At 35.6% G+C, this 21,782-nt stretch overlaps 1 protein-coding gene across 1 annotated transcript in view; it reads right to left on the bottom strand.

The window, feature by feature from the left end:
• Positions 1–21,782, bottom strand: part of ENPP1 (ectonucleotide pyrophosphatase/phosphodiesterase 1) — a 108,211-nt gene that overhangs the window by 19,935 nt on the left and 66,494 nt on the right. Inside the window, exons 13-22 of the mRNA XM_043963302.1 lie at positions 20,194–20,325; positions 18,297–18,328; positions 17,248–17,375; positions 15,603–15,672; positions 14,524–14,611; positions 12,350–12,516; positions 11,444–11,495; positions 8,015–8,169; positions 2,054–2,183; positions 314–394 (exon numbers count right to left, since the gene is read on the bottom strand). Coding sequence (XP_043819237.1) covers positions 314–394; positions 2,054–2,183; positions 8,015–8,169; positions 11,444–11,495; positions 12,350–12,516; positions 14,524–14,611; positions 15,603–15,672; positions 17,248–17,375; positions 18,297–18,328; positions 20,194–20,325 — 1,035 coding nt within the window. The remainder of the gene's footprint in view (positions 1–313; positions 395–2,053; positions 2,184–8,014; positions 8,170–11,443; positions 11,496–12,349; positions 12,517–14,523; positions 14,612–15,602; positions 15,673–17,247; positions 17,376–18,296; positions 18,329–20,193; positions 20,326–21,782) is intronic.

Below are 21,782 nucleotides of genomic sequence, written 5' to 3'. Positions count from 1 at the left end.
GAAATCAGAGTTACAAGGCATGTTGGCCAAAATCTCAATGAAACAATTTCCTCACCTATAAAATAAAGATACTATCTGTACTACTTCCTACCTAGAGCAACTAGGAATTTGTGTAAAGTTATTTGGAATGATAAAACATGACCTAAAGGTAACCTTATTATCTCCATGATGAAACATCTGTAAAGTGAATAATTTCTCCTGTAGTTTGTTCTATAAATTTTCAAGTTCCCTTGGTGTATAAAATAAAGTTTTTCATGAATATATCTATGGCAAAAGAATTGAAACAATAAAGTTTGTGCTAGGACATGTTTACCTTGAAAACTCTGGTACATTGGTATTATGTTACTGGTAATCAGAGCTTCATGATGTCTGTTATTGGAGCCTTTAGTAAGTTCTGCAAATAAGAAAAAAAAATTTTATTAAAAAGTTGGGGGTTTTTTAATAATGTTAGAAAGTTCACCTTCTTAGAGACTGGGCGAAGGAATTAAGTTGAATATCACTCTAGACCTACAATGTTTCATCAGAATAGTATGACATCTTGGGAAATTACAATGTTTAAGGATTTTGCTTAGTCACATTCCTTCAAAAAGAAAAAGAAAATCACATGAGAATTTTTTTAAAGTCTCCCTATTAACTCATTGTTGCTTTGGTAGAAAAAGCAGAAACTTTTAAAAGTAAATACCAATTATGAAATTTTGTCAATATTTATCTGTATAAATTACTCCTTTGTTGCATCATCCAAATAAATTCATCGTATTGTCATTTGTCCCTACCTAAACTAAGCTCCATTCTTGATTGAGAAATAGGAAAAATATACATATAAACCACCCTTTGAATGTGGAACAACACTGATTATACAAAATGAAAAACAAAACAAAAAATGAATTGGCCTTGAGATGCTTGCACAAAGCTGTCCTATATAATTCTAATACTAAATCTTTAGTCTGTTTTATAATGCAATTGCCAAATGATGACCTGAGATAGTTACTCAAATGACTATGGTGGGGAGTTCCCTCAGGCTTCGAGAGTCAATAAAACTAGCAACTGTTATATTTATCATTCCTTAAAAGATGCTCTGAGGGGCAGCTAGGTGGCACAGTGGATAGAGCACTGGCCCTGGAGTCAGGAGTACCTGAGTTCAAATCTGGCCTCAGACACTTAACACTTACTAGCTGTGTCCCTGGGCAAGTCGCTTAACCCCAATTGCCTCACTAAAAAAAAAAAAAGATACTCTGCCAGAAAGCTATAATATCATCAATGGAAAACCAATATAATGAAGACTCTTTCCTACTTTATAATTTAATATTAAAAACAACTTTTAACATTCATTTAAAAATTTTTTTGAGTTCCAAATTCTCTCCTTTCTTCCCTCACTTACCCCCCCCCATTGAGAAGGCAAGTTATTTCATAAAGTTTATACATGTGCAATCATGCAAAACATATTTCCATCTTAGTCATGTTGTGAAAGAAAATACAGACAAAAAAAACAAACAAGAAAATGAATAAAGAAAAAATACTGACTCTTTCCTTTTAAGAAGACTAGTTTACCTTTCTGCTGCTGACATTTATAATCACATTTTAGGCACCAAAAAAAAAAAAAGGGGTTTTTTAAACATTTCAAAGCTCTCATGCTTTCTTTCCATCATCTATGGAGTCATCATGCTACAATAGGAAAAACAATGGCTCTGGAGTCAGAACTTGGGTTCAAATCCCACCTTGAATAATGTGAACCTTGACCAAACCACTCAAGTTCCCCTGTCCACCATTGCCTCATCTATAGAATGAAGGGGTTGAATTAAATGAATTCTCAAGTCCCTTCCACTCTAGAAATAGAATCTACCATAAGCTTTCTCCTAATCTTTACACAAAAAATCAGAGGAAACCTTCATATCTATGGTATCAGCATTGTCCTAGCTTTTATATATAAAAATAATTTTACAGAGATCAAGTCTTTATTAATTTTTCAAAAATCATAATTCCAACAACTATCAAGCAACAATATCATGACAAAGTGTGGGTCTAAAATAATTTTTTTTAATTAAGTTACACTCACGTGGAGGGGAGAGGAATCCATAACTTAGTTTTGGGTTATTTTTATAAAATGAACACTTCTGGATGGGACTTGGAGGTATTCGATGATCCTGGTGGAAACAGTTTGAAAAGTCTTCTGCAGAGAAACTGTCCTAATGAAAAAAATAATATATTCAATTGGATTCATATTGGTCAGGAGAAAAACAATTACAGTGCTCTTTCAATAAATTATTATGACAGCAAGCTATATGAAGAAGCAGTATGCCACTGTAAAGAGGGCTTCATTTGGAGTTGGAAGACTTGGGTTCAAACCCTGCCTCTGTGCTCACAACTTCTGAGTACTTGAGTCTCAGCCCTCTCATCTATAAATGGGGAGATTGGACTAAATCAGTGGTTCATAACCAGGAATCCATAAACTTTTTTTTTTTGGTGAGGCAATAGGGGTTAAGTGACTTGCCCAGGGTCACACAGCTAGTAAGTGTTAAGTGTCTGAGGCCAGATTTGAACTCAGGTCCTCCTGAATCCAGGGCCGGTGCTCTATCCACTGCACCACCTAGCTGCCTCCATAAACGTAAAAAAAAATTGATAACTGTTCTATTACGATTTATTCCCTTTGCAAACCTACATATTCCATTTTCTGCTTTTAAATGTATCATTCTGAGAAAGAGCTCATAAGTTTCAGACCACCACAGGGTTCTGTGACAAAACAAAAATGTTGAGAACCCTAGACTAGATGAGCTTTAAATTCCTTTCTACTATGCCCAGAGGGCAATGGGACTGTGCATACCCTTTGACCCAGTAATACCACTACTAGGACTGTATCACAGAGATCATAAAAAGGGGGAAAGGACCCGCATGTACAAAAATATCTATAGCAGCTCTCTTTGTGGTAGCAAAGAATTGGAAATCGAGGGAATGCCCATTGAGAGAAAAGACTATATTTGGACCCTTCTCAGAGCCCTAAAGGCAGAGAGTGAGTCTGGTTTCAGGCCCTATATCTTTGTGGTCCAAACCTCCCAGCAGGGGGCCGCTCAGCTCTGAGGATCCAAGGCTCCTGGGCCCTAGGCCCCAGCAGGGCCTGAAGAGGGGCCTGGGTTTTGTGGGAGTCGGGCTGGACTGGGAGTTCACCTTGAGGTACCTGAGGTGATCCCCTCATGACTTGGAGCTCAAGCCCCAACTTGAGTTTTGTTTTGAAAGGTTATGTTTACACAAGCACTGTTTAGTGGGAAATGGGGACATTCTTACTCCAGCATAGGGTTGGAGCCTAAGGCCACAATCTGATTGGTCGGTAAACAGAGCAATCTGATTGGTCAAACCCCAAGTCAGGTTTTCTTTCTTGAAGAGTTATGTATGTTAACACAGCATTGTTCTGAGGAGGAGCTGACACTCTTGCCCAGAATAGGTTAAGGCCTGGTATCGATTTTTGTAAAATCTGATTGACCGACTGCTACTACCTGACTAGTTTCTAGCACTGTGATTGGTCCACTTGGTACAATCTGATTGGTTGTTATTGTTATGCCATGTTGATAGGGGGAAGGTATGTAAATGAGGAATAGTAAAAAGCCTTAATGTGATTGGTTGGAGGGGACCCCTTGAAGGGTATAAATAGAAGTGAGGGACCTCACTTCAGTGCACTCTCCAGCACATTCAGAAGAATGCCCATCTTCATGAAGATGAATAAAGAAGCCTTCACCCACTGATTCTTTGAGCAGTGACCTGCTAGCAACACTAGAGATGGCAACACTATGTGAGCTGTTAACTGTGTTTCTAACACCCATCAATTGGGGAATGGCTAAACAAGTTGTGGTATGTGAATGTAATGGAATACTATTTTTCTGTAAGAAATGATGAGCAGGCTGATTTTAGAAAAACCTCAAAAAACTTTAATGAACTGATGCTGAGTGAGATGAGAACATTGTACACAGTAACAGCAACATTGTGTGATGATCAACTTTGACAAACAGGTCTTCTCAGCAGTGCAATGATCCAAGACAATTCCAAAGGACTCATGATGGAAAATGTTTTCCACATCTAGAAAAAAGAACTGTGGATTCTAAATGCAGATTGAACCATACTGTTTCTACTTTGGGTTTTTTTTCTTTTTTGAGGCTTTTCTCTTTTGTTCTGATTCTTCTTTCAGATCATGACTAATGCAGAAATATGTTTGATATAATTGTACATATATAACCTATATTGCATTGCTTTCTGTCTCAGGGAGAGGGAAAGAAAGGGGGAAGGAGAAATATTTGGAACTAAAAATCTTATGAAAGCAAATGTTGAAAACTATCTTTACATGTAACTGGAAAATAATAAAATACTTTTATGATTTAAAAAAAAATCCTTTCCAGTTCTGAATCCAATGAACAACCCTATGAATAAGGAAGGGTAGGGGTGATACCTGAATTATTCAGTCTCTGAATTTCCTTCAGTGTTTAACTCAATGCCCTGCATATAGAAGATGTTGAATACATTTATATGAACTGTATAAAAGAAATATAAAATCAAAACAGTAGATTTCTTGATGTGGTCCTCCATAAAACATAAATATCAAGTGTATAATTGTGTATGAGGTGAAAGGGTAAAAGTGCAAGAAGAAATGTTGGTTTTTAAAGAAATTGAACTATATTTTGTACTTATCCACATTTTTTCCTTATAGTTTGACTCCCTTGGAATAAGCAAGGATAAATGTAACATGTCCCCAGTTTCAGGAATAAAATGCATCAATGAAAGTAGGAAAATTCAGGGGCAAATATAACCACGAAGCTGTACTTCTTTGGTTTTAGTACAAAAGACTAAATTAAGTAAGAACAAAAGACAGCAAAGGTAAGGTATTTATCTATTTTGCCCTAGCAAAAGAGAGAATGAAAAAATATTCACAGTATATCAACAGAGTACATCAAAATGTATCCTGCCAAGATGATTCAAGATTCTTCAAAACTGCTAAGTATTCCAAGTTTAGTCTAAGAACTACAAGAAAGTCTGTGGTCTACACACCAGACAATAGAGATAAGTAAGAATCACTCATTCATTTCTAATATACATAATTCATCCACAAAGTATATATTACTACATATCCTTATTCCTATGTTTGGAATGCAATACTCATAGTTTCAACAGTATGAGGTTGGCTAACGTCTTTATTCAAGATTCTAAAATAATTTTGAAGTTGATTTTGCTCATTGGCTTCCCCTTCAATTCAAGAAATGTGAAGTACAAACTATATTCAAGGTTTTTGGCTAGGTATTCAATATGCAAAGATTCTCAAAGAGCTTACCCTCTAATTAGATTTGGGGAGAGAGAGATAAAAAAGCTTGAAGAAGAGATATAAGCAAAATACAGTGGAAATTTGAGGAGGGAGAGGACATTTTTACCAGGGGGGTGTTGAGGAAAACTTCATGAAGAAAATGATAGGTCTGAATTGACAAGTGGAGGAGAGACTTTGAGAAATGGATCTCTCTCTTCCTTGTTACTCTCTTCTCTCTAGGTCTTCAGGACACCACTTTTTCCTGATTTTCCTCCTCCCTCTCTGACTGTTCCTTCTCTGTCTCCTTTGCTGAATCCTCCTCTGGATGACATCCTCTAACCATCCATGTCCTTCAGGATTCTGTCCTGTGCCCTCTTTTCTTCCCCCACTATATTACTTCACTTGATGATCTCATCAGCCCCTGTGGATTTAATTACCATTTCTATACTGATGATTCTCAAATCTACTTTTTGCCCCCCAGTTTCTCTGACTTCCAATCTCACATATCCAATTGCCTTTCCAGCATCACAAACTAGATGTCTAGCATGTTAAACTCAATATGTCCTAAACAGAACTTTTTATCTTTCTCCCTAAATCCTCTCCACCCCCTCTTTCCCTATTACTATAAAAGAAAAAACAACAACGACATTTTTTTTAGGAACACAACCTAGGAGTCATCCTAGATTCCTCACTATCTTTCACCCCCACATCCAAGCTAATGCTAAGTTCTCCTGATTTCACATTTATAACATCTCTCAAATATGCCCCCTTCTCTCCTCTTACATTGTTACCCCCTGGTATGTACCCTTGTCACCTCATACTTGGATTATTGCAACAGCTTGCTAATGGTTCCACCTTCCTCCAATGGTTCCAATCCTTCCTCCACTCAGCCTCTAAAATGATTTTCCTAAGGTCCATTAATATAACACACACACTCAATAAACTCCAGTGACTTTCTATTGCCTCCAGGAACAAATTTTTTAAAATGCTCTGTTTAGCATTCAAAGCCCTTCATAACCTAGTCCCCCCCTCCTGCCATACCAGTCTTCTTATACCTTATTCCCCAATACATATTCTTCCATCCAGTAACTTCTGACTGTTCCATAAACAAGACACTTCATCTCTCAGCTCTGGGAATTCTCTCTAGTCATCATCAATGCCTGGAATGTTCTTCCTCTTTTGCTCTGACTGTTGACCTCCTATGCTTCCTTTTGGTCCCAACAAAAATCCCACCTTCTACAAGCCTTCCCCAAACCCTCTCAACTCCTCTGTTAATTATTACCTATTTATCTTCTATATGGTTTCATATGCATATATATACACACACACATATACACACACATATACATACACATATATGTTTGTGTGTGTATATATATATATACACATATGTGTATGTGTGTTTGCATAGTCTCTCCCTTTAAACTGTAAGCTCCTTGAGAACAGAGATTTTTTCCCTCTTTTAGTATCCCCAGAACTTATACAGTACATGGTACATAGCAGGCACTTAATACATGGTTATTAATTGATTGATTGATGGAGGGGAGAAGTGAAACATACAGATGGAAGAGGACAGGATGAGAATGGAAAACAGTGCAATATAAACTGTAACATAGACTATTTAAAGCATGACATATTGTTGCAAATTTAAAGTTGTTCCAGATTGTAAAGGGACTTGAATGTCAAGTCCAGAGGTACATACTTTATTAGTAAATTTATTAGCAGTAACCTGAAGATTTATGAGGAGAGGGGTGACATGATCACAGAAGTTTGTAGAAAGTAAAGATTACTTGGCTAGTAACATAGAAGACAAACTGGAAATGGGGACAGACTAGAGACAGGGATATATGTGAGTAGGTTAATAATCTAGGCAAGAAGAGATGAGGGTCTAATCTAGGATGGTTGCAAAAGAAGTCAAGGCAATGCTCCAGATGCAAGAGACATTATGGATCTAGAAAGAGCATTGTTTAACAATTGAGTGCATACATATAGTGAAGTGACAGCCAAATACTAGGCTCTAATAACTAATTGCTGAATGAATAAATGTGTCAAAAGTTATAATCCAGGCAATTTTCAGGGCAGCTGGGTGGTGCAGTGGATGGAGCACTGGCCCTGGAGTTGGGAGTACCTGAGTTCAGGACCGGCCTCAGACACTTGACACTTACTAGCTGTGTGACCCTGGGCAAGTCACTTGGCCCCAGTTGCCTCACCAAAGAAAAAAAAGTTACAATCCAGGCAATTTCTTGGTGATCACTTGTAGATGAAAAAGTTTCCCTGACTAAACTGAACTGATTCTATAGGTACCAATCACTTACAATGCTATAGCTAAAAGGAATTTTAAAAATTATCTAGACCAACTGCCTAATTTTAGAGATGAGAAAACAGGTTAAATTGCTTTCACAAGATCATAAAACCAGTTAAAGGCAAAGTCAAGTCTAGTCTCAGAGAATCCTAGAATTTTGAGAGACATTTAGAGATCTTACCTAACTTCTTCATTTTCTAGACATGGAAGCCAAGACCCTGAGGAGTTACTCAATTGACCTAAGATCACACAGGATGCAAAGAGGTGCTAAGACTGACTGGTATCCAAATTTCCTGGGTCTCAGTTAAGTCTTTCCATTACAAGTCATTTAGTTATAAATTAAGATTGACCATGAACAAATACCCACTTACTATTTTGACTAATAATAATGGCCATTTAAATTGTCTATGAGGTACACCACAGTCACATATACTTGCATTTTTTCCAACTGTGTAGGAACTCCAGAGTGGCATTGTGATGTCACGGCTGTATGCATTTACAAACTGGTGTTGATAAAGAAGACAAAAAGTGCTGTTCTTTTGGAGTACCCGAGGCCTTCCATAGGGCAGGATGTTACGTTTGATCATCTTTTCTAAAATTGTTAAGGGAAGGAAAATAAAACAGGCTCTAGAGAACACAGTTACTATTTTAATCCATTGACCACATCTGAAAAAGTGAAAAGTATTTTCCGCACATACATTCATCTAATATTTGCTTCTGATTATCTCAATTTGGAAGTCAGCCTTAATGCTCTAAATCTACTTGTAAATCATAAAGTCATAAGACATTTTTTAAAAAGGAAGAAAGAGATCATTATAGTTTGTGCCTATGAGCAGACAAAAGGAATACAAGAACATAAAATCGCTGTAGATCTGGGAGATCACAAGTTCTCTAGTGTATATATACTTCACCAATTAAGGCCACTTCAGACTGGGTTTATGAAATTTTCTAAAGCCCGTTGGTCTTTATTATTGTTAAGTGTCAATTGTCTTTATTAGTAATTCTTCCAAGCCTTCTGATTTGTCCTAGAATGAAAATTTCTTAACCTCTGAAAGTGAACTGGGTCTATTTGTTTTAGGACAATTGAATTGTACAGCACGTAGGTGAGCAATTGTGAAACTAAAATTAAAGAACTGTAGAATCCTAACCTGCAAGTGAGAAGGAATCTCCTTTATGACATCCCCAATTACTGTAATGGTCTTTGAGATTCAGTTGAAAGACTTCCTCAGTAGTGGGTAACTCTACCCACTGAGAACATCAATTCTACTTTCAGACATCTCTCTTAGGAAGTTTTTTTTTCCCTTAGATGGGAGTAAAAAACTATCTTCTACTCACATCAGAGTTCTACCTTCTGAGGCTAAGCAAAATAAGTTTGATCTTTAAAATACATAGAAGATGGGGGCAGCTAGGTGGCGCAGTGGATAAAGCACTGGCCCTGGATTCAGGAGTACCTGAGTTCAAATCCGGCCTCAGACACTTGACACTTAACTAGCTGTGTGACCCTGGGCAAGTCACTTAACCCCCATTGCCCTGCAAAAAAAAAACCACACCAAACAAACAAAAAAAGAATTACACCCTCTTGCACACAAATCCAATTAGAATAAAACAAGAGTTTATAAAATACATAGAAGCCCTTCAAAAACTTGGACAGTTATACTATCATCCTAGTTCCTCTCCTCTTTAGATTAAACATTCCCACTTCCTTCAACTAACTCTTACATGGAGTGATTTCCAGGCACCATCCTGGTTATTCTCCTTCAGACACACTCTAGGTTATAAATGCCCTCCCTAAAATATAACCCTCAGACCCAGACACAATACTCTGGACGTGCGTAATCAAAGCAAAGTACATGGAGACCATAATTTCCCTCACTCTGAACACTGCATTTCTTCAACACTTTAAGTATCTCTGATTTTGTCTGGGAATTCCACCTAACAATACATCTTGTAATGTAATGTAAACCTTGCTGGTTTAGTAGATGACCTTTCAGGATGTCTGTGAGCAAAACAAACAGAAATATGTATCACCCTGTGACTAGCCTCTCTGAAATTAGATAGGCTGGTCTTTGGGAAACTGACTAAAATTTATATCTTTGGCACTATAACTTAGAGTTTTGTTCTGTTTTTCTAGCTTGGTAAACTGTATTAGTTTTTATACTTTACCTCCTCATCATAAGGAGGTATTAGAAAAAGATTTTTCTTCTATTAATACAGGCTACTCTGATATATATTGGCTATAGGAACCTGAGCAAGTCATTTAAACTCTACATATTCTAGGCAACTCTTTAACTATAAGTCACAGAAAATATACCAACCTGCATTGGTCTTGGGGGAGTTTCTTTCTTATTTTTTCTTATTTAAAGTTTCTTTAATGTTTTCTTATTTAAAGTTTTTTATCTTATTTATCTTATAGGAATTTCCTATGCCAATAAAATAAAAGGTCCAATCCCATTCCTTATCCCTAATATAAACTAAACTTTCACCTACTTTATTAACTTCCAAATCAGATTATTGACTTTTCTTGTGCCAAGTTGTTGACTCATTGAAATTGTTTTTCACTAAAAGGGCATAAGGAAGCTAGGCAATATAATGTTGAACCTGAAGTCAGGAAGATTTAAGTTCAAATCTAGTCTCAGACATTTATTAGATGTGTGATCCAGGGCAAGTCACTTAACCCCAGTTTTCTCAACTGTAAAAGGGGGGCAATAATAGCATCTACTTCTCAGGATTGTTGTGAGGATTAAATGAGATAATATTTGTAAAAACCACTTAGCACAGTACCTGACACATAATAGGCACTATATAAATGTTTATTCCCTTTCCCTTATCTGTCTCACTTTCCTCATCTGGAAAATATAATAACAACTGCCTTCGAAGATTTTTGCAAGGATTAAATGAGATAATATTTGTAAAGTAACTGCAAATTTTAAAGAACTATATAAATGCAACTTATTATTTAAACCCTGTCTTCTTCAAATGAACCATTGTCTACCCATATCCAACTGATCCAGCACTCATGTAATTGACTTCTGAAATAAAATAGGACTTTACATTTATGTATCTCTATTAATTTTTACCCAGTCTAATTCAGTCCAGATTTCTGAGATCTATTTAGATCTTGACTCTACCATCCAGTACATTAGGAATATAAGACAAAGCTCATAGGCCACAAAACTATTCTGATCAAGATAGCTAATTTCTGGAAAATATAGCTATGTGAAAAAGGAAACTGAAGCAACAAATCTCTGTACAAGAAAATCAGACAATCTCAGGTTCAGGGTTGAGAATTCAGTAGCCCCCAATCTTGTGCGGAATTTTGCAAGAGCTGTTGCCTTAATGATTTAGGCTGCTTCTAAATGACACCAAATATACAGATGAAAATTGAAAAAAAAATGAGTCATTTGAATATTTCCAATTTTTATTCATCTATTTAATTATCCCAACTTTACATATACTGAATCACTTTAATATGGCCCCTAGCGCCTAGCACAGCATCCCATGGATATAAGAGGCTTGGTAGAAGCTTTTGATGGCAATGTTAAACCATCATTTGAGGCTCTATTATTAAGTACCACTCAAACCTTCACAACATCTTTCTCATGGGCATAAAGAGTGATTCAGCTCCCTACCAAATATGATATCGTTCACTATTTCCAGTGTAAATAATCCTGCCCGCCCCCCGCCATGACTAACAGTCTAGACTGTCCAAAACAAAGAGATCTCTGTGTTTCACCAGGTAGGTACATTAATAGTAGAAGCTCCTTTCTGGGAGTTTTCTACAAGAAACTTCTATGTTTCTTATACTTCTGACTAAAAATTCATTTCTGCATTTCTTCTGGCTTTATATAAAAATAAGACTGTCTTACCTTCTTCTGTGGTCATATTTAACTCAGATTGAAGATCCACTAGGGATGAAGCCTAAAATTTGGAAAATTAAAAAAGGGATTCACATGAATTTGTAAGATCATAGTTTATGGCTTTAATATAGGAACTGGACACTGTAATTAACTAATATTGATCTTGTGTAAAATTAGACATGTTGAAAGTCTTCTTCCTATTTTTAATGATCATAATTCCATTAAAAATCCATCATGTTTTAGGATAAGTAAAACATTGGAAATACATAAATCAAAAGCTAGTCATTTCATGCCACCTCTATTCCTACCATCTTCCTACAAATTTTAATCAGATCAGAAACTAATAGGAAAAAAAGAAAAGAAACCAGCCTCTAAAATATCTTTATGAATGATTATTCCATATGTTTGGCAATACCCCACCACAAATTCATCACCTGCTCGGGCTCTTAATCATAAATGTATAGTGGGAAACAAATATAGTCAAGATAAATTTGTCACCAAAGAATTACTTTGCTCCCCCCTCCCCTTTGTTCTCCCTCTATTTAAAAGACATAAATGACATCACAGAAAATAAAAATCATTCCCAATTTAAATTCAATGTCCCACGTTCTTCTCTCTGTTTTTCTGTCTCTGTCTTTTTTTCTCTCTCTCAATAATAGAAGACAATACAACATACTCCATTCTTCAACAATGACTCAACTCTTCCTTATCTAAATCACTGGCTTAATCAGTGATAAAACACAAAAGTCAAAGTGCAAAACTGGGAAGTCAACTCCCCAAACTAAAACAAAAATACCCAACCATTCTACATCTGCCAATTTTTATTTCATCATCAAACATTCATCAAATGTCTTCTATATTGCATTGGGCTCTGCAAAATTATAACATTCAAATGAGTATCTTCAGCCTCCTTACCGAGTCACATGAGCAGCCAAGGTTCTCTCTTGTTTTCTTTGTAAAAGGACATTTTGCCAGGTGGCTTACTTCTTTGGGGTGCTCTGGTATGTAAACAGGTTTCTTTAGAAGATGGTTAAGACTTCCATGAGTTCCATTATTTGAAGCTGGTTCCAAATTCAGTAAATCTACAAGGATTTGAAGAGTGGTAGATGAATATTTGAAACAAACTCAATATAAAAAAGATAGAAAATGATAGATCTTATTTAATGGCATTATTATATGCTCTTTTTTTGAGGCTAGGCTTCCCTATCTCACCCTGCCTGAAAATGTGGTGACCACTCACAAACCTGATCGCACTACTAAATGGCACAAAGAGGTATGACCTGTTCCACTTTTAACTCAGGCTGGTTTGCTTCTCCTTAGGCAATCTGGTAGCCCCATGCTCCAGATTTTTCAAATGCCAGATTATGGGAACATGTACAAATATAATGGAGTATATCGTAAAAGGTTCAATTCATATAAAGTATCAGGCTGAAACTAAGATATTATAAAAGGCAACTCCTTTATTCATGCATTCCTACCTTTACCTCAAATTCATTCTTCGGGAATGGTGATGGGTACTGCCCATTCCCACCCATTTCTTCCCCCTGTCAGAGCCAATTATCTCCTTTCTCAGGTCTCTATCACTATATCCTCTTCACTTTCTCACAATTTCTCCTTCATTGGCATCACTGATGCTTCTTTCTTTTGGTTCTTCTCCTACCTGTAGAATAGCTCCCTCTAAGACTCCTTTGCTGGATGATCATCTTCATCTATCACTTTAAGTGTGCTTATCCCACAAGACCCTTTTCTAGTCCATTTTTTATTCTCTCTCTACACTCTCTCCTTTAGTTTTGTCGTCAGTACTATTCCCTCTGTTCATTATCTTGATGAAAATGATTTACAACTCTACCTATCCAGCCTTCACCTGTCTCCTGAGCTCCACATCAACAACTGCCTGCTGAATATAATCACTTGGATATACTATAACATCTCAAACTCAAACTCATATTTCACCCAGACCTAATTCCTTCTCCACAATTACCCCTTCTGTTGATGATACCACTATCCCTTCCACTAATCCAGGTTTGAAACCTTTGAATCAATCTTTCCTTCTCTTCCCCTCAATCAATATATGTAGTAATCACATTTCTTGAGTCTTGTTAATACTATCTCAATGATACCTCTTAAAGCCATCCCCTTCTCTCCTTCCATAGCCTCTACCTTAATTCAAGCCATGATTCAGGGGGTAGTTTCTTCATGTAGAATCAGAGGACCTAGGTTCAAATCCTACTTTCACCACTTACTACCTTTATGAACTTGAGCAAGATGCCTCAGGCAAAAGACAATAGTACAGTATAGTGGATCGAACACTGAACTTGGAGTCAGGATGACACAGGTTCATATTCCACTTCAGATACTTACTAGCTGTATAACCTTGGGCATGTCTCTTAACCTCTCTAGACCTCAGGTTCCTCATCTATAAAATGAGGGAGTCAGCTTTGGTGACTTTTGAAGACCTTTCCGGCTATGAATCTATGATTCTGTGTTTCTATGATCTCTCTGTATCTCAGTTTTCTCATTTGTAAAATGAGGTGCTTTAACTAGATAATCCTTAAGGCCCCTTCCAGGTCTAAAATCTATGATGCTTCATCATTTTTTACCTGGATTATGACAGTGTGCTCATTGGTTTCCCCAAGGTCAAATCTCTTTCCTGTCTAATTTATCTTCCAACTAGCAACCAAATCAATATTCCTAAAGATCAGATCTGAACATGTTAACCACTTCCCTTCTCAAAAATCTTTGATGGATCTCTTTTGTCTAGCCTTGTACTTTAAAGTTCTCAACATGTTGGCTCCTGCCAACTTTTCCAAAAATATTTCATATTACTCGGCTTTTCAGAAAAACTAGTGTTCTTTCCCAAACATGAGATTCCATGTCCCACCTCTTTAATTTTACACAAGTGGACCCCCATATCTGGGACTTACAAAATATTTGTCAATAGAGTGAGGATAGGAGCATGGTCAATATATCAAAGATTATCACAAAAAACATATGTACTATACCAATATCTATGTGTCCATAGAATAGCTTACTAGCTACACTTTCATTCCAGGTAAATTCTCAGAAATAATGAATCAGTTTGCACTTACCACACATTAAGTTATAAATTTCAATGTTTTCAAAGGGTTCAACTTTAGTATTATGTTTGAATGCAGGTCCATAGCCAATGAAGAGGGCCTATGTTTTGACCAAAAAGATAAGCATTTAATATCAAAATACATTGAGATGTGCCTAAAGAGCTTTCATCTGTAGAATTTTAATTTAATAATTTATTTGCATAGTCTTAGGGAAATATTAGAAGGAAAATATCAATTGGTAAATAAATATCCTTTATTAGTAGTAATAATGATACCTTACAGGGGAGCAGTGTATAGAGCACTGGCCCTAGATTCAGGAGGACCTGAGTTCAAATCCGACCTCAGACAACACTTACTAGCTGTGTGACCTTGGGCAAGTCACAACCCCAAATGCCTCACCAAAATAAACAAATGATACCTTACATTGATATGTTTAGTATAAACTCCCCTATGAGGTAGAATTGACAATACTTGGCAACTTAATGAATTGTGCGCAGGGGGAATAGTTAGGGGTATTGAGGAAAAGTGAGAATAAGTAGTTGAGGATAAATCCTTAGATGCAATCTTGGGTTACTGGAATAACAGGGACACCTTTTCCAGAAATAGCAAAGTTAAGTGAGTGATACAGCCAGAATGGGAAAACCAGTATTTTAAGAAGCACCTTATATACATCATTCATTTGATCTTTGCAACAACCTTGTGAGAGTAATACTATTACTATTCCTGTTTTTCAAAAAAAGCAAGATAGAAATTTAGAGAGGTTAAATAATTTGTCCATGGTCCTACAACTAATAAATGCAGTAAGGAGAATTTTAAAATTTTAATAGAGGTATGCCTCACTTTAGGCAATTTCTGAAAACTTACACGTAAATCAATTTATACTAAATCAAATCATTTTAAGTGCATAAAAGAAACTTTTTAAAAGGATTTTTAAGAAATCCTTTTGCAAAACAGAGAACCATTCTATATGTGTTTTGTTTTGCAAGTTTGGTTTTTACATATAAGACTTTCTTAAGGGTATATGTTTACAGTTATTCATCAAGTAATCTTTTCTTTTAAAAAAGACAATGGGGTATAATATTTTCACTTACTTGCATATTTGAGAATATATTATCTGAACCATGGAATCCAGATGTACAAGATTTTCTTTCTGCTGGATTCCTAATTTTGACATAGACACATCAATTAACATAATGTAATGACATATAACTACAATGTGATTTTTTTATATTTACTGTGCCTGACATAGAGTGGCAGCTTTATACATGCTTGATTGGCCCAATGATCTAAAAATAATCACCTACTATGAAGACACAAGACTGATGAACTAACTAGCTTTAAAAAAAACCTACTGTACAAGTTTCATTTACCTTTTGTATACCATCTTATAAATTGAATGAGAGAAGTTATTCTCTTTTGTCTTCTTATCTCTTCCCCTTTTGCCCTCTTTCCCCAAAACAGTATGGTATTAATAGACCACAAGATACTCAGTAAAGTACCACTGTTTGACTCCTAATTCATCATTTAAATTGAGCCAGGGTCAAGAAGATGGTCATATACAGTATACACTCTTTATTTGGTGGCCATTATACAATTTGATGATTTCAGTCTTGGTTTATCAATACTGTTACTTTAACTGGTCCATAATTTTCACTGAGTGATCCAGATGTACAGAGCCTTATTAAAGTACTCTGGGGTGGAGTACAAAACAGTTGGTACAATCTTTACCCTCATGAAATTTACATCCCAGCAGCATGTGCTTGAAACTACTTGCAAAGCAATATTTTAAGGAATAGGAATTAAAATACCAAATTGGCATTTAAATACTAAGAAAACTCCAAATAAAGGGTAAGAAGACGTTGGTGAAGTGAAGAAGGTGGCAGTACACTTCAATATAAAGTTTTCAAGGATTCCTTGCATCTTAAAGTGATAGAACATCATGATAAACATCTATATTTTGAATATCCTGTTAATGCATGATTAACTGGCTTCCCTCTCTCTCCTCTTTCTCTTCTTTGTTTCATCTTTCTCCTCGGACATCTTTTCACAATTTTCCTTTAGTAATTAGAACCATAGTAACAATTTTCACTATTCTTACTTCTAGCAGCCCTGGTGATTTTTATTTTGCAGGGTCTCTCCCATCCACCTCTTCCTTTTTATTCCTACAGCCACTATCCTAATCTATATCTTGTTACCTGATTATCCTACTCCTGGACCCCCAGCTTTTATTTTCTTTTCCCTTGGATTCAAACTCTGCACAGAAAAACACTTACTAGCTTTGTAACCTTGGGCAAGTCACTTAACTTCCTCGGGGACAATGACCTCTTCTGTAAAATCAGGAATAGAACTATCTCATAAGGCCATTTTGAGTGTAAAATGATATAAAATGTAAAGAGTTTTGCAAACTTAAAGCACTATATAAATGGCAGCTATCATAACATTATTAAATCATGGTTATTATTACTAGCTATTACTAGCTGCATGACCCTGAGAAAGACTTTTGATCTCAGTCTCAGTTTCCTATTTTGTAAAATGGGGCTAATAGCACCTATTTCTTAGGACTGTTATCCTGTGATAAAACCAAATAATACCATAAAGCTCTTTACATACATTAATGTACTTTCATTATTATTCTAATACAAACTACCCTCACATAATCTGCCACAAACACTGTTTATAATTTTATTTCCTTAGTTCACAGAAGGCACTAAAAGAGAAGACAAACGGAAAACTTACATTGCAAGTTGCCACTGAGGATCTAAGTAGAATGTCAAGGGTTCAATTCTATCATTCTTTGCGAAGTGTAAACGCTTGGGTAAATATTGTTTCAAATAAGGTTTGAAGTGCTGATCTGATTCCCTGCACTGAAATCACAATTTTAATTTTAAAAAGGCAGAATCATTATTTTCGTGTTTTCCAAGAAGCATTCCATTAAAGTCCAACTCTATTCCCTCATTGTGCCACAGAAGCTACCCTGGGCTCTTGAAGGTTATGCCAACAGAATAAAATGCTCTGGGACTCATCATGAAGGGTTAGAAAGCATATGACTATGATCCTGAAGATGTAATGCAGATGTTTTGTCCAAGGACTAGCCTAGCTAAATTTGGAGAGCCTCAGAATGAGAAGGTTGGCACACTAACTCAGAAAGACCACCCACTAAAGAAGCATAAAGGGAATTGTGTTGGTGGAAGCAATCCTCATACCAATGAAATCACAAATCCTTGGAACACTGAAGTATAAAACCTTCAAATGAGTAGGCTTACCACAAAATGACTTTGAAAATCATGATGAAAATGTTTCCTGTTAACAAATATTGTTTTGTTTTGTTTTACTAGCTTGAAATGGAGACATAAAAATAAACCATAACCTACTTCTCAAGACTCATCTAAGTCCAATATCCAAGCTGACTGATATGTTCTAGGTAGGACAAATTTGGTGTCACTAAATATTATCTTTGTTCTGGTTATTATTCTTTTATCCAGAATGATAAAGACTTTCCTCAATATTTGTCATTAAAATATAATGATCTACCTTAATGGGATAAACCCTTAAGCCTCCTTAAAAGTTACTGATTAGGCAAAATAAACCCACATAGGCAAAAATTTCAAACTTGCCATCCCACAATACAGTTTTTACATTCTTTACTTAAGCCATGGTAGGATAAAATATGTGTTTAACATTACCCCTCCAAATCAATGACTTTTTAAATTTAGATTTACTTAAACCATAGTGAGTACTCAGTGAAATTAAGAACAAGTAGATATTACAAAACAAGTAATACTTACAGAAAGATTTCTGGCAATGTCTTCATAATTAACTGAAAGAATACCAGATAATTAGAAAGTGAGAGTTCGTTACATAACAAAAAATGAAAAAACAGTGTAAGAACAACAAAGGAATTCAAGCAAAAGCATTGGGTTAAATACTTAAGGTTTCAAATATCTATTTGTGAAGTTACCATGCATTAAATTTAAACTCCTTGAAACACTTCCACAATAAGCTCAAAATAAATGTGACTTGAATATAAAAGGTCACATGGCAAAAGCTAATTAAAAGGGAAGGAAATCTCTCATAATGAAAACTAATGGAAGATTATTAACCCAGCAAAGATTAGAAGCTGTCATAAAAATAGATTTGATGACATGAAATTAAAAAGCTTTTCTGCAAACAAAATCAATGAATCTAGGATAAGAAGGAAAAATATCATCTGGGGAAGAACTGTATCAAATATTTCAAGCAAGAATTTTATATCCAAAATATATTGTGGAATTACCACAAATATTAAAGACAAATAGCTATTCCCTAAGGGACAAGTAGATAGAGAATATGAAACAAGTGGCTCTTAAGAAAAAGAATTATACATTATTAAAAACCTATGAAAGACTGCTTCAAATCACAACTAAGAAAAATACAAATTTAAAAAAAACTTTGAGATTTCAAAAATTGGCAAAGATAACAAAAAACCAGCAATAGTCAATGTGGGAGGGATTAGGGAAAGATAGTGGAATTAACATTCCCTTGGTGAAGCTATCAATTGGTTTTACTATTCTAGAAAACAATTTAGAACTGTATTAAAAACAAGTCTAAAATGCCTGTGCATATCCTGTGACTCAGAAACCCCAATAGCACACATATAACTCATAGAGTTAAAAGTTAGAATAGTGTTTTGTATATACCAAAATATTGATGCAAGTACTTTTTGTGGTTATAAAAAATTTAGAGAAATGTGATTAACTGATACAGGAATGAAATAGGCAATGCTAGAAAATGATAATACAGCAATGGACATGGATAGAATAGTAAAAAGAAACTAAGTGCTATGTAATCACAATTACTAGTCTCAGACCTTCCTCCCTTTGCAGAGATGGAGAACTCTGAGTGTAAAATATAGTACATACTGTTAGACATAGTTGATATGTTAGTTCTTTCTGAGCTATTTTCTCCCAACCCTTTTTCTTTTGTTTGTTTCTCAGAAGTACACAAATAATTTACTGTTCTCCTTAAGAACTGAAAGGGCAGAGAGCATGGGGGTGGAGCAAAAGAAAATGGCTTGGAATAATGTAGTATATTTAAGAGGCAGTGTGTAATTTAATTTTTCCTGTGGAATCAATTTAAAAATAAAATTTTAATACCATTTATATTGATTTCAGATTGTTTTTTTTTAAGGATAAGACTCATTGATGTCTTACAAAGCCTTTTTTCTTTAAAACTTTTTTTGACAATATAAATCATTGTATATATTTCCCCAGAAGACAAATGGTTTTGTATTAGTAACCAGTTCTGTTACTGTTATTAATTACAATGAAACTGACTTGCATAAAATACGTTTTAATATTTTCTAAAAAGTTCTGTCTGTAGGTCCCCTAAGATGAGGAGTCCTGTACTTTAGCAGTATAATTTATACACTATCACACAGAGCAATAGCACTTTTCTAAGTGCTAAAACTTAGCAAATCAGGTTGGAAGACTTGAGAAAGCATGGCTATATTTCCTCTGCCGTTGCATTTTCATAAAGTGCTTGAGTTACAGAAGATTTAGGCTGCGAATCAAAAATTCAAAAGAAAAATCACATTCTTATCTATCTGATCCCTTTTCTCCTTCCTGGTCAATATTGACCAAGTTCAACTTATAATAACAAGTTCTGAATACAATCACTTGTTTTCTGGTAAGTTTAAATACTTACAAGTCTGATGATTATCTGGAACATCAAAAATTCTAAATCGAGCTGCAGGACCATAAAATACTTTGACATTTTTAACATCCCCCAAATACTTGTTCAGGTAGACATATTTTTTACAGCTACCTTGTTCCATTCCTAAGGAGGAAAAAAAAAGGATTACAAAACAACTGGAATTCTAGGAAGGGAGGGAGGGAGGAAGGAAGGAAGGAAGGAAGGAAGGAAGGAAGGAAGGAAGGAAGGAAGGAAGGAAGGAAGGAAGGAAGGAAGGAAGGAAGGAAGGAAGGAAGGAAGGAAGGAAGGAAGGAAGGAAGGAAGGAAGGAAGGAAGGAAAAAGGAAGGAAGGAAGGAAGGAAGGAAGGAAGGAAGGAAGGAAGGAAGGAAGGAAGGAAGGAAGGAAAGAAGGATGAACCTAATCAGGCAGAATGAACTTTCTCTTAAGAATTTCATTTGAAAAATGATCTATGACAATTCCAATGGACTCATGATGAAAAATACAATCATCCTCCAGATAGAGAACTAATAGACTCTGAGAGCAGATTTAAGCATATTTTTTTCTCTTAATTGATCTTGCTTCTTTTTTCCCCACAACATAGCTAATGCAGAAATATATTTAGCATATTTCTTGCTTTCTCAATGGGTTTGAGAAGAGATGCAGGGAGTGAGAGAATTTGAAACCAAAGATAAAAATTAAAAATAAAAAATTTGAAAAGAATTTCATTTGGCAAGTTTAGCATCTTTATCACGTGCCATAATTGATGCTACAGAGAATAGAAAAGAAACATGACAGGTTCTCCCTCCCCCTTTAAGAACTTCATTTTCTAGCGATCATTATTACCTGACCTTGTTTTATGACCTTCTCCTCCCCCTAAAATTCCTTAATATTTATTCTTTTTAAAAGAAGTAGAAATATGCTAAGGCCAGGTCTAATAATAGTCTACCTCATATCTACTTCAACAAAAGGGAGATGGAAAAGTCTCATGAAAATACAATGGTCTAAAACACCAAACTGCATAATTTGGGGGGGGGTAGGGGGAATAATCTTTTAGATTTTCTTTTAATGACTTAGATTGGTGACTGCCTCCACCCCCAATTTTTTTTTTAGTTAGTCCACTACAAATTTATTTTACTTACAATTAACTGAGCTGTCACTGCTACTAAGCAATTATTTTATACCTCCCTACATGACTCTATCCCACTCATCACAGTGTATCTTCTAAACATTTCCATCCCTCCTCAAACCCTCCATGAGTTCCCTTACTTTCACACTTTTTAACTAAGAACTTTAACTCATATTCTAGCGGGGGGAAAAAATGAAGCCACTTGCTAAGAGCTCCCTCTTCTCTCCTCTTTCTCATCTTATATTACTCACTGTATCTCCTCATTTACTTCTCCCTAGTATATTGAGATGACCCTTCTTCTAACCAAGTCTACCCCAAATTAATAAACAATTACTCCCTCCTTTACCTCATTTTGGTAGTTGGGTTTTAAATTTCCTCCTGCACATTTCACGTTCATATTATTTTTCCCCCTAATTTCCCCAAAGTATCAGCATAAGATTCCAGTATAAGAAGGAAACCACAAGAAATTAATTT

This window comes from Dromiciops gliroides, chromosome 4 (genome assembly GCF_019393635.1).
Source record: "Dromiciops gliroides isolate mDroGli1 chromosome 4, mDroGli1.pri, whole genome shotgun sequence".
Taxonomy (NCBI): Eukaryota; Metazoa; Chordata; class Mammalia; order Microbiotheria; family Microbiotheriidae; genus Dromiciops; species Dromiciops gliroides.
Note: the sequence above shows the minus strand (reverse complement) of the source record. Positions and strands in the feature narration are given on the sequence as shown.